Consider the following 13282-nt stretch of genomic DNA (forward strand, 5'->3'; position numbering starts at 1 on the left):
GATACTGATGAAGCAAATAAATTGAAAAGGAAAATTGTGACGTTAAAAAGGAATTATGTTAGCTTAAATTAACGACATTTAGGCTTGAAATCTGCTAAAATGAGATAAACGTATTGCAATATATAAGGTTCTTTTTTTAATATGACTAATTAAACTATTTCGGGAGATCTTCCAATGGGAAAATAGCGCAATGACGAACAACTAATGACGAACCAATGTTTCCTTTAAATTTTCATCGAAATAGGTAATAACTTTTGGAAGAGCCAGAGTGTCAGAGGGACAATTTGCCACGGCACGCGAATTCCAGGAACAAATTACATTTGCCACTTCAGTCGATACTATGCTGAACACAATGCGAGAAATAAGTTCATGAAGCTTACAAGCTTCACGTATATAACTCGTGTTTCGATGCAACGCGACTCGAGAATCTTATTTAGAAATAACCGAATAATGTATTCTTAACGATTCGCAAATTTATGAAAAATATTATATACGACACTACGTGTACAAATTTTCGTACGTCCGATGTATTAATCTAATCTGATCTAATTTAATTGTTTACGACAAGATCTATTTAAACAGGGTGGTTGGTAACTGGTGGTACAAGCGAAAAGGGGGTGGTTCTACGCAAAAAAAGAAGTCGAAAATATAGAATAAAAATTTTTCGTTCGAGGCTTTGTTTTCGAGAAAATCGACTTTGAATTTTCGCTCGGTACACCTGCGGTACGTTATAACGGATCTCACCGTAGATCGTTGTCTCGATGGAAAAATTAAAAAAAAAAAATAAAAAAAAATTTGTATTTTATATTTTCGACTTCTTTTTTCGCGTAGAATCACCCCCTTTCCACTTGTACCGCCAGTTACCAACCACCCTGTATATGCGTAATTAAGTTCGAGAATAAGTTATACCACCTAATGACAAAATCCGCAATCACTTAGTTGCTAAACCAATACATACGACAGCACACATACAGGAGTAAGAATTCTAAAATGAAGAAAGAAACGGTACAGGAAGATGGAAGAAAATGCAACTTCCAAGTAGACAATGAAAAGGAAAAGCAGCGAGAAGGCAAAGGGATTGGTATTAATACTTGAACTCCTTTGTCTCTCACAATATTCTGCGGATTCCCGTGCAGTAGACTCACGGTTTTACATACAAGGTCATAGAAAAGACCGTAAATTAAAGTAGAAAAAATCTTGCACCGTAATGAAATCACCGATATTAACTTTCACATATTCATCCTGCAATTGTCTAATAACGTATCTATAAAAATATATCTATTTATCTTACCTACACGAGTATCTTTCTATTCCGTTAATATTACAGCAATGTTCACCACCGTGAGTCAATTTTATATCAAAGAGCGAGGTAAATTAGATAAATGAAGGGTGGATGAGGATTAATGCACAACTTGAATACGTAGAAGAAATTAAAATATATAGAACCTCATTTGGTCCTTATAAAATACACAATATCTACAGCAGGAAGCTGTACGGCAAGCAAACGATACTTTACAGTATCGAAACGATGTCTCTTTCGTTGTAACGTTACACTGAGCATTCGTAGACTGCTAAAATATCAAAGTTCTTATTCCAATTGTAATCGTAGAATAATAAACCTAAACTCAACGCTTGTACCGCTATCTGCGATATAATTTCAAACACTCCATCTATTACTTTCGTCCCTTGTTACTTTCAACCCTGACGACCTACATCCCCTCGACAAAACCACTTTTCCCTAATTTTCCATCCGCGTCTCGCCAGCACCCCGAAATCATAGACCCAGTTAGAAAATCTCAATTTTCGATTCTCGATTACCTTTCGCCGATACGATCGCGCCTGCTACTATATCAACCGTACTACACACGTGTACGAAACAGGTTGGTGTCGGTCGATCGCACTTGTTCGTGTTACTACTCACACGCCGATGCCCGCGTACACCTATGCCACGGTAAATGGAGTTGATGACGGAGTCCGGTCAGTGCCTCAACTTCAAACAAACTTCCAGCCACCCTTGGGGTTCGAGGGATTGCCCGTGTAAACGACGCGTCGTTACTTCCCTTCAGATAGAGAAAGATACCCGGCCGGGTTACAGGAAAGGTTAGAGGGAAAAAGAGGGAAAGAAGAGTGGAAAGCGGGAGAAAGAGAGGGCAAACTCGCACGAGCGTGACTTAGGGTTTGTGCTTCGGGACTTTCGAGCTTCAACGCGACAATTGAGCCAGACAGGTATACGCGTATCCGGTTGTGTCCAGCTCACAAGCAATTTCAACGTTTTACTGTAAAACGCGGAGGAATGCCACGTTGATCTTGTCGCGGGAAACTTTACGGAAATTATTAGGAAAATATGGAAAAAGTAGATCTCGATTTAACACCGGAACTATCAAACAATCGTTGAAAACGACGCATCCTCGGAATTTGTTGTTTTTCGATCGTAATATAAAGTCGTGTGCTTTTAGCGACAATCGATGTCGACTATTATTCAATGGAATCGTATTACGATACCTACCTATGTCGTATCGTATCATTTTATCGTGTTGTTACGATTATAGTGATTAATATAGAGTGCAGGGCGCGCAGATTTAGATATACATTGTACATATTATCCGGTACTAACTCTGTCGCTTCTACCACTTTTATATGCGTTTTCATACGCTGTATCTGATATAGAAAAATTCTATGGGTTACATGTGTAATATAAATTGAAAAAAATATAATTAAAAGAGACGGGAAGAAATTATGGTACGGTGATTTAACTCATCGAGGAACAAGGTTGCGTTAGCACGTTTCATTCGTAATAGTTTCGTCGACCAATTTTCATTATTGAGTCCTGTCTTCTGGTATCGTACGATTCTAAGAACTTGTTTAATATTCCTTTGGACACCGTATATACAATGTTTTCTCTGCCAGGTCCTATAATTGTATAAAGTTTAAAGAAATTGAAAGACTCGTAGCATTATGACGGATTCTTGTTCTTTTAATCATTTATTGGATGGCTGCACTGCTTAAATCTCTGTAATCGTAATAATCGTAGTAGCGTGGTAAAAAAATACGCTGATATAAATAAACGTAGTTATAATTTATAAACAACGTTGCACGAGATATTTATATGACAATTTTATTATTGCCAAGATAACACGAGCGAAAGAGAAATTTCTTGCGTAGAAACGAACGTAAAAGCATAGAATCGATCTTTTGTAGAGCTTCCATTTTCTAGGAAAACTTGGTTTCATAGTCGAATGACTACTCTATCGGCATTTTCATTCATGCTTTAACGTCGACTGGGAAAACCAGCGGACCCCGATGCTCTTGATTTTCACTCGTAAAATATACTTCATAATACAGACTACCTGCGTGCAGTATCATAGCAAAATGGAAAATTCTTATGTCAACGTCGTTCGATAAATGCACACGCAAGATCATAAATATTCAATTTTCTCTTCATCAACGGTTCACGTTGAAAAGCCAAAGTTGCGTTATAATTATTATATAATTGCAGAGAAGGAAAAAGAAAAAAAAATTGAACTCTGCTGCTTGTTGAAATAGACTGCCTAACAAACGGCAGAGTCGTTGTTTTTATTTCGCAATTACCGTTGTAGTTAACATCGGCTCGTTAAGTTCTATTTTGCTAAAACCGACGTACTAGCGAGCGTTGCGAATTCCGTGTTGCTACCTTACATTGCAGATAAAATGTACCAGTACTACGTTTAATTTTTATCGAGTCTGGCACGCGATTCCCAAGCTAAGTGGCGGCGAGAAACATATGAATAATGAGAGAGTGTAAACGTTTCCAACAACTCAAAAATTTCTATCAACGGGGAACGTCAACGCGACGTAGACGGTAAAATGTTTACACGCGGATTGTCCAGAAAATGGGAACAACGTTCAACAACCTACAAGCGTTGTAAATATTTGGAATAAAAAATAGGTTACACTGTACTTCCGAGTATATTAAATTTAGTCGAGCGAGTAACAAGGTCTCGATTAATTTTCTCCGCTTGATACAATCTTGTTAAACGAGCACGCGATCCAAAGAGATTTTCCAAATTGTTTTATATTGTGTTTTGACAATATGCGTATAAATACATACGAAATATACGTTTGTTAAAAACGTATTAACGTTCCCCGTATATTGACGTAATAACGATATAGCGATACAATAGCAAAAATTGATGGTATGCAACAGTGTGCATAAATCGTTAAATCGATATTGACGAATGAATTAACGGTAAAGTTACTTCTAACGTAATATAGTGCAAAGAGAGTATATTATATAATAGTAAAAACATTGTATTAATAAAATGCCTTTTTTACTACATTTAGATACAACGCTGTAACATGTTCGTTTTGGTATTATACGAGATGTTTGCGCATAAAAGCAGCACCTAACTCCTCCTTTTTAATAGCGTGATACGCACATGATCCGTACGCACCGACACGCGGTTGATACAATAATATGAAAAAAATATTCAAATTTGTATAATTTGAGTGATTTGAAACGAAGACGCGATCGTTTTTTTCTCCGAATCTTTTTTAAACTTTATATAATCTGCGTAATATTTTAAAACATACTAAAAAGATTTGATTTCTTCCAGAACACTCGTTTCTCCTAATGGCTTTACCTTCAGGTATCGTTTGCTAGAACGATAAAAATATCGCTCGTATTAGGTTGTCCGAAAAGTTTCTTTCGTTTAATGAGGAAATAATAGACGCACAATATTTTTTGTTTCATATTATTTTGTCGAATTACGTGCGATCCATTTTGTTCTATTGAGATAAACACCGCGAAATTTCGCAGACTTGATTTCACGTTTGTACGAAGGTGCACTGTTGTAAAAACCACGTTTGCGAAAGAAAGACACTTTTCGGACAACCTAATACTTGAAATTCTAATCACTGGGCGACATCCCTGTAAGCCCATAAGAAAATTACAAACACCTATCGTTCTTGAGCAAATACCTGCCAAACTCTCCACCTTGTCGTGCCACATTTATTACGTATAAAGTGTCGTCAATTTGTCTCCCTAAAGGTTCATCCAGCTGACGATGCAAAACCATAGAAAAACAAGTCCGCTGTCTTAGATTAGACAAACGAGTTTGCGAAAAGATATTATTCCTCGCAACCAGTCCAGTCGCGAAATATCGTCCATTCATCGTTCGCCTAGCGCGCTAATTATAACATCAGCGCTACGAGCAGGGTGTACGACCGTGAATGACCATTTATATCCTTAGCCAACGAAATTTAAAGAATCCGGGTAACCCGGGAAACGAGGAAACCGCGGTAAAGCTCCTTTGATTTTCACGGTGTTGAATTCGCGCGCTGGCACACGGAGAAGCGGGACGAAGGCTGAGGGGATTAGAGCGAAAGCGACGACTTCGCTTTTGCGCTTTCCACGGATTCGCGACGCGACGCGTCGTTCCTGACCGCGACACGACGCGCATTACGTCGACGCGTCACTTTGCTGGCAACGAGAAAACGACGCCGGACCGGCGAAAAGGTACACAGGGAAACGAAACGAAACGAAACGAAACGAAACGCAACGTGGAAGAAGCAAGCAGAGAGTGGAATGGCGATGGAAGAGGATGGAGATTACGCGAAAACGAGGTAGTAGCGAAGGAGTATTTTAATCGTCGGGAAGCAGAGCCAGGTCGAGGGAAACGCGCCGGAAGCAGCAATTCCTTCCCCTGTTTCACCTCCTCTATTCTCTCTCTCTCTCTCTTTTTCTCTCTTCCTCTGTGTTTTCCTCCTACCCTTGGGGTGAAACGTAGTAGATGGGGGTGGGACGGAGAAACCAGGCTGAGAAAAATAATCCAATTTAGCGAGAGAGCGCGAGAGCGAAGCGACAGCCTGCAGTTCGCCTGTTTTCACGGTTTTTAATTACGCGCCTCCTCGCGCCTCCACCCTCTTCCACGCGGGCACAGCTCGCGCGCGCACTTTGTCGTCGCGATCCTGACAAAGGAGCGTGTTTTCACGGATATTTCACGGGGCCATAGCGAGGAGAAACTCGCTCGCCGAATACGCCGAAGCTTGTTGCAGCCTCGAGACTCTACGAATGCTACACCTGAGCGTTTGTCTCGTATTATCCGGCCCCGGTTTTCCATTCTACGATGGACAAAAATAATCTAATTTTTAGTCAACTCTTCTCTCTCTCTCTCTCTCTCTCTCTCTCTCCCTCTCTCTCCGTTTAACGTTTGCACGAAGAAAGTGTGGGACTGGTTTATTTCGTTTCGGTGATTCACTTTCGTGATTCAACAAGAGAGAAATTATACAGAGATCGGTAATTATACAGAGAGATTTCGTTGATCTTTATATACAGATCTTCTTGGTTAATTCCATTTGTACACATAGTCGTCGGTCGGTTTTAATTATCGAGATACGTTTGTATTTCTTACGACAAAATACTTTTAATGCTTGGATTAAGGTTTAGTTTAGGTAGCGTTTCGTACCGCGACTCAGTCATTACACGCTCGTCCATTTCGCCATCCACAACTTCCTTTAGTATGTAAACAAAAAAATCAAAAGAAAAAAAAAGAAAAAGGTAGGATTTATATAGAATTTCATAGCACGTTATAATTAATATAAATGGAATATTTTCCTGAATCTGTGTATATCTGGAAATCTAAAGCTCAGAGACGAATATATATTCGTATATGTATATTAAAATCATAAAATCGACAGAACGTATATTCCTCTCTATATAATTATCGAAAGATCGTATTTGGAAACGAAAAGATACAGTAGTTCCTGTTCCTTCCGTTTCTTGGTTGTCCCGAAAGGAATGAATTCTCCTTTCGGTTGTAACGGTCGTTGCTCGTGGCCACGAAAGCCACCAACCATCCGACGGTTTTCGAGTTTTATCGTTGCTGCAGCGCTGGCTGAAATACTCGACTGATACGTTACACGTGGCCAAGCGATACCGCGGCTCCAATTTTATTTACCCGGACTTTGAGTCGTTCGAGTAACCCAACGTGCATCCACGTGGTTGATGTATATTCGAGGAAGACGTTTCCAAGTAGCGACCATAAAAACTGTGCGGCGATATCTTCTTCGGCGAGCATTTCGCGGTTTTATTCCAGCCGTTCTTTGCGCGCAGAAAATTTGCGCCAGTTCTTTCGCCTTTGAGAATTTTTTATTCGTAGAAATTCAGCAGAATTTGGAGATTCGTAAAAATGGAAGCTGTTTTACGAGTAATTAAACTCGCGTAGTGTAATGCGATTTAAAATCGTCGGATAGTTCGTCCTGTTCTAGTAATTTTGACTGGAAACTTTCGCGTGATTACGAGAGTCTCCGTTGTGTCATAATCGGCGAAAACATTTTAAACGTCTGTCTGAAAAGCTATCTCACTAAGCTCGATCTCTGAATGGCGTTGCCAATCATTGATATTAAGACAGCTTCTTTCCTTCCAACAGACGCTTCTTCCCACCTGGCAATCCACGATTGCGATATATCCTATCTGTTAATTTACTGGAAATTCTTTCGTCGATCATAGCCGCTAATTGTGGAAATAATTCACGGAAACTTTTCTTATTAAACCGTCAGCCGACTCGTGGATTACAGTTTTCCAATAAACGTAAGACGAACGTATCCTAATACTCGTAACCAGCGGCGTATACATTACGATATGTAATGTGCGTAGGCGCGCGCGCGCCCGCGCGAGATCCTTGCTGGGTGTTCGGATTCCTAAATGGCGCGTAACAGGTGGATCGAAGAGTACGCGCGGTCGCTTAAAAACAAAAGCGGCCGGTTCTATTCCGTGGCGTGGGTGCACACGGTAAGTAAGATGGTAGTAGTAGGATTAAACTCACGTGTCCGAGCTTCTCCTCCTTCCGCCTCTTGGGATCGCTCTCGAGGTCAGGCGTGCGGCTGCGGAATTTCTCCGGCGGCGACACGGATCGTCTGAGTCTCTCGTCGGTAAGAGCGATCGGTTTACGATCCTCGGGCGTCTCCGCGGCCGCTCGGTGTTGTTGCAGGTCCGAAGGTTTCAGCAGCGCCTGCGCTTGTGCTTGAACCGCAGCCGCAGCCGCGGGATGCGGTGGTGGAGCTAGATGAGGTGGCACCCCCGCGGCTGCGGCTGCCGCGGCCGCACCTGCGAAGCCCAATAGCCCCGCCGGTGGAAGACCACCGACGACCGCACCATGTGGCAGCTGCTGCGCGTGAATCTGTTGCTAGAACAACCGACAATCGACACGCTTACGTTTTTCTTCATGGCTTACGTGGCTTTTTGTGTGTAGCTCTTTTTGTAGTGTTTATTTTTTCTTGTTTTTTTTCTTTTTTTCTTTGTTTCTGTTGAGAGTCGACGATGGTTTGGATGGAATTAGAACTTTCTAGATGGATGATGGGGTTCATCGTTCGAGTGAGGCATAGTTGAAGCGTAGTTTTAACGGTGGCATGTACAGTGTCGTCTATCGGTTATGGGATATTTGTTACTTTTAGATGTTAGGTTTAATAACGTATGTCGTGCGTAGTAGAGTATTCGACATATGGTGTAATTTATGTTTGTGTATGATGTGCGTGGTTAATGAGCTTCAATATCGTTTAGTAATTACGTATAACGAGTTTCTAATGAAAGCAATCGGTGACTGTTCCAACTTATGCTAAATCTAACAATAAACGTCCCGTGATTTCTAGACAATAGAAACTGATTCTTTTTTGATACGTATTCAGATTCCTCCTGACCCTTAATTGGTACCATGTATGAAAATTCACACAAAATTCACAGAAAAATGTAAATTAAAGATTGTGTATAGCAAAATTCGATTCTACTTTCATATAATGCTATTTCGTTAATTAGAGTTTCTTCCTTTTCCAGTTAAGCGTTAAATAAAAACTTTAAAAATTTGATTTACAAACCAGTCGAAACGACAGGGTTCCGATTTCTTGCTTTTGCTATTGTTGAAAAATATTTTGACGCGTTTGGTGAAATTAATATTGAATTTTATCCAGATAGAAATTTGATTATATATGCCAATTTTTTTTCGTTATACTACTTTTATTATGATCGTATATTTGATATATTTGGCAATATATAGTATATCTAGGTTCCTCTTTGCAATCATAACGAACGAATATGAAATTACAGTACCAACGTATAACTCCAGATTCAAGCGTATCGCTAACATAAAATAACAAAAATATCGTTCAAAGTCGCGACCAAAACAGTTATTCGAAAATACGTAGATCAAAAATTTGCCAACTGTTGCCAACAATTTCTCAGTAATAGTAACTTCATCAGCCAGAGAGATAAATTTGAGAACTACCCTCGAGGTAATTATTTTCGAAATTATAAAATAGATCTCGTTGGTGAATTTGTCATCAAGCAATTTCAATAGGATGTTAAACTCCCAGGTGTAAACTGCATCCAATAACATTTGTATACTAGCGTCTGACCATTGAAACTAGCCTCGTCAGGATTAGACGAGACACTCATGCTAGAGCCGTGTATTTGTATTCAACTACAAATAGGAACACATCAGAATAGACACCTTAGTATCAATGTCTCATCCGATTCTGATGAAGCAGGCTGTGTATCGTCGAAATACCCACACGTAAACGCTATTGTGTTCAGTTTGTCGTGAATGCACCAAACCGTACCGGTAAATGTTAATTTTAACTGAAAAATACTTAAGCTTACGATTTGCACGATCGAGTTTAAATAAAAGTTAAACGACTGTCAAATGTCTCAGATTATCTCAGATTGAAATGTTTCAGTATACCGTATGTCCTTATTTTTCTATACGTAATTTTGAAAATAACATATTTAAACGTACATATCGTTTTGCTTGTAATATTACTGGCAAAAAGGATTGTAAATGATTACTTTTCATTCTTCGCGTTGATCAACCAGTTACGTAATAGTATTAGATACATCTGGATTTCGAAATTCTACAATGTAGGAATTGATTTTTAAACTTCGATATAGCGTTTTCTAAGCTTGACAAAAATTACGTTGAATTCGTTGAGGTAATTTTACTTCGCATAATTCTTATATTCCATTTTTATTTTTCAGATTACGTTGAGACTGCATTCAGAGAGATTGCGAGAAAGAATTTGAGATTTAAAAGACAGTCGCGAGTCGGTGAATCGTAAAAACTCGTAAACCAGACACAATCGATGGATCTGAATACGCTGTAGAAATGAAGATAATTGGTTAGCATCAAGACCAAAAAAAAAAAACATGTGCAGCTGTTCTCAAAATGACTTCGGAATATCTTCATACCCGTTTCAATTAATACGCATAAAGCAGCGACCCAATTACAAAATAAGAAACACGGATCAACGTGAAATAAATGTTTTAATGATTGTGCATTCACGCTTGCCCAAGTGGCCGCGACCCTCTTCAAACGAGTTAACCTAATTTCTAATTGCCACGGTATAAATTAAGAAGTTCCGAGTTAGACTCCGAGAAATACTGAAATTCCCTTCAAATCGTTTATTCCCCTTAATCGTTTCATTTCGCTCGACTCCTTTTTAACTCTAACCGCTGGAGACCGTCTATCTACTCGCGTACACGTTTCTGCTTTTTCTTCGTCAATCTCTTGTGTTTTCCTTCACGTGGCACGACTAATCTTCCGTTTCTTCTTACAGGAAATAATTCGCGCGAAAGTTTGCAAAATAATCTTGTTTGCTTTACCCAAGGCAGATTTTTCGAAAGCTTGCTCGAATCTGTGTGTCACTTTTCAGATACGTACACGCGCGATATCATTGCGCGAATAACCAACGTGCGAATAACCAACCATAAGAAGAAGAAAATAAACTTACCAATAGCTGTTGCAAACCCTGTTGTTGCTGTTGCTGTAAAAGGGCATATAACGAGTATTAGTGGACGATGATTGTACGTGAATTAAATAGAAGAATAAAATCGAAACGCAAGAAGATCGAGATGCAACGCACACCGTGCCAAGATCAATGGCCAGCTGCTTGCCAAAAGTACGAAGTTAATAGAATCAATTGTAAAGAAGGAAGCTCACCCCAATAATAGCGTTCAGCTCGGACATCGTGACTTGCTTCGCCCTCTCTACGGCATTGGCCACCTGCTGCTGATGCTGCAAGCCATGCTATCATTATCGCGTCGTTGTCACTCTCGATCGTGAGATTGTGCGGCACACGTGCCAAACAGAAAGTCAAAGACTCACCTCTTGTGCCAGGAATGGGAGTAGCTGGACGATTATCGCGTTCAACCTCTTAGCGATCTCGGTCTGCAAAATGGAACAGAAACGCAACATCAGAGAAAACGCGTTACGATCGATACGTTTGACACTTTCCAACTTTCCTCTCGCGCGAAACATTGTAGTACGTTTAAAGAGCTCGTTGGAAAATGGAAAATGTCTGAAGCGCGAGATGACGTTGCAAATTGACATTGTGACGCTACAATCGATCCTTCATTGGGTCTAACTTTTCAATTTTATTAAACCTCTCTGCAATTGTTTAGATACAATACCTTTCGAAAGTTAGCTATCACTCGACGTTTAAACAGAGGTAGTTTGAACTTTTTTCATATTATTCAATGAGAGTGTCGATTTCTATATATTCCATATATTCTTTATATTCAGTATCAGTGAAAGATATCGCGATTAATACAGTAAAACATCGATTAATGGAAGATCAAGGAATGAAAAAGAAAGAACGAAAGACAAGCGTGACAAAGCGAAACAAATTATCACGTTTTTATTATAAATTTTGTATTCTCGTTTGATATTACTATTTGTGAAATAACTTAGAGTACAGGATTTTCTCTTCTACGAAAATCAAGTTGTCGAATTATCAAGAAAATTTAATCGTCGCAGCAGCGTGTGTCATGACCAGTTGCTTGTGCTTGGTTGCATGATCAATTAATATTCTACCGTATTAAACTTCTTTTTTTTTCTTTTTTGATCGAGCTAGCTTCCTTATCCTTCGATAATCTTAAAATTGACGGAACTTTGTTTCTTTCGATTTAACTTAATATCAACACAATTTTAATTGGGAAAATAAGGATTAATTTGAAATCACAGTAATCCAATAAACCTATTTAAAATTAAATTGGAGGCTCACGTACTACTGAACTATAATCTGCATTTAAAGCAGATTATCCCTTACTTTTGACCGACAATGTATATTTAACCCTTTGAACGTTTAATCCACACGTTGAACAGGCAAGCTAAAACGCGGCAGAATGTTTAGTCCGACTATGATCAAAGCAAACGATAGACTGTGTAAAAAGTTCAAATGCAAATTGTAACGTGACAAATGTACGCATTAAAATTATCAAAGATACAAAACAAAAACTTTCTACGTATTTCGTTATGCGCACACTGCTTACAAAATCAATATCTTTTAATCATATTAAACGAATCGAGGCTGTAGTATCGTACTTTAAACGTCGCACAACACAGATCAATTTTATCGTATCGTCGTAAAATATTTTTATAAATACGTATTGCGTACGACATTCGTAACAAAATTATACCATTAATTCTCAAAGTAAATATTCTATAAATTATCAACGAATATATATCTCTGTACATATTTTGCTCTAAAACGAATCGTAGATACGCTAGTAAACTAAGCTTGCAGGAAATTACGTAAAAAAAGAGTAGAAACTGAAAAATACCACCGTTTCTTTATCAACTATTCAACCTTTTTAAAATTTATCTCTGTGATATTACGAAGCTGCGTATACTTCGTATGTTTAACGTAATTAGTAAAAAAAATTCTTTCACGCAACTCTACAAATATATAACAAGATAATAGAATAAAGAAACGACGAGCATGTTCCTAAAAATTAGTCAACTTTTAAATGGTTAACGCAGATGTTGTTCAAAACGTCTGCATAACAGTATCCCCGAATTAACAAATAAATCGATAAAAGAGACAAAGGGTATCGATTTTTTAATAACCATTTAAATGTCTCGGTCTATGGTATCCAACGACCAATTTTACAAATACTCGTCTACAGAAATAAGGAAATAAAAAAACGCATTGTATTACATGTTCTTGGAATTTCACAAACTTTCAAATGTTAGCACAAAGATCGCCAAATAAAAGTAGCCCAGCAACGCTGATTCGACTTAATAAATAAATCCACAATAGGGACAAGGTGTATCAATTGTTAGTAACCATTTACATCGCTGAAATTGTAACGTTCACGCTTTAATCGTTTGACATAAAGCGCGACAATGTCGGAACACAGTCACAGCCAATAGGCTAATAAGCGATCAAACACGATGGTATTGCTTCCTATGGTTTATGAAATACAAAAAAAAGCTAAAAACAAAAGACAAACAGAACAGGAAAAAAGGGAAGCAAT

The 13282-nt window shown here is 38.7% G+C and overlaps 1 protein-coding gene across 6 annotated transcripts in view; it reads right to left on the reverse strand.

Annotated features, from left to right (window-relative positions):
- Positions 1-13282, reverse strand: part of LOC117233232 (protein groucho) — a 112264-nt gene that overhangs the window by 48388 nt on the left and 50594 nt on the right. For 4 of the 6 annotated variants that reach the window (XM_033493358.1, XM_033493354.1, XM_033493355.1 and 1 more), the window contains exons 6-9: positions 11130-11192; positions 10965-11051; positions 10756-10788; positions 7803-8162 (exon numbers count right to left, since the gene is read on the reverse strand). In XM_033493358.1, coding sequence (XP_033349249.1) covers positions 7803-8162; positions 10756-10788; positions 10965-11051; positions 11130-11192 — 543 coding nt within the window. The remainder of the gene's footprint in view (positions 1-7802; positions 8163-10755; positions 10789-10964; positions 11052-11129; positions 11193-13282) is intronic. The other 2 variants (XM_033493356.1, XM_033493357.1) reach the window with 1 other exon arrangement.

Source organism: Bombus vosnesenskii, unplaced genomic scaffold (genome assembly GCF_011952255.1).
Source record: "Bombus vosnesenskii isolate JDL3184/JDL3185 unplaced genomic scaffold, Bvos_JDL3184-5_v1.1 scf7180000013295, whole genome shotgun sequence".
Taxonomy (NCBI): domain Eukaryota; kingdom Metazoa; phylum Arthropoda; class Insecta; order Hymenoptera; family Apidae; genus Bombus; species Bombus vosnesenskii.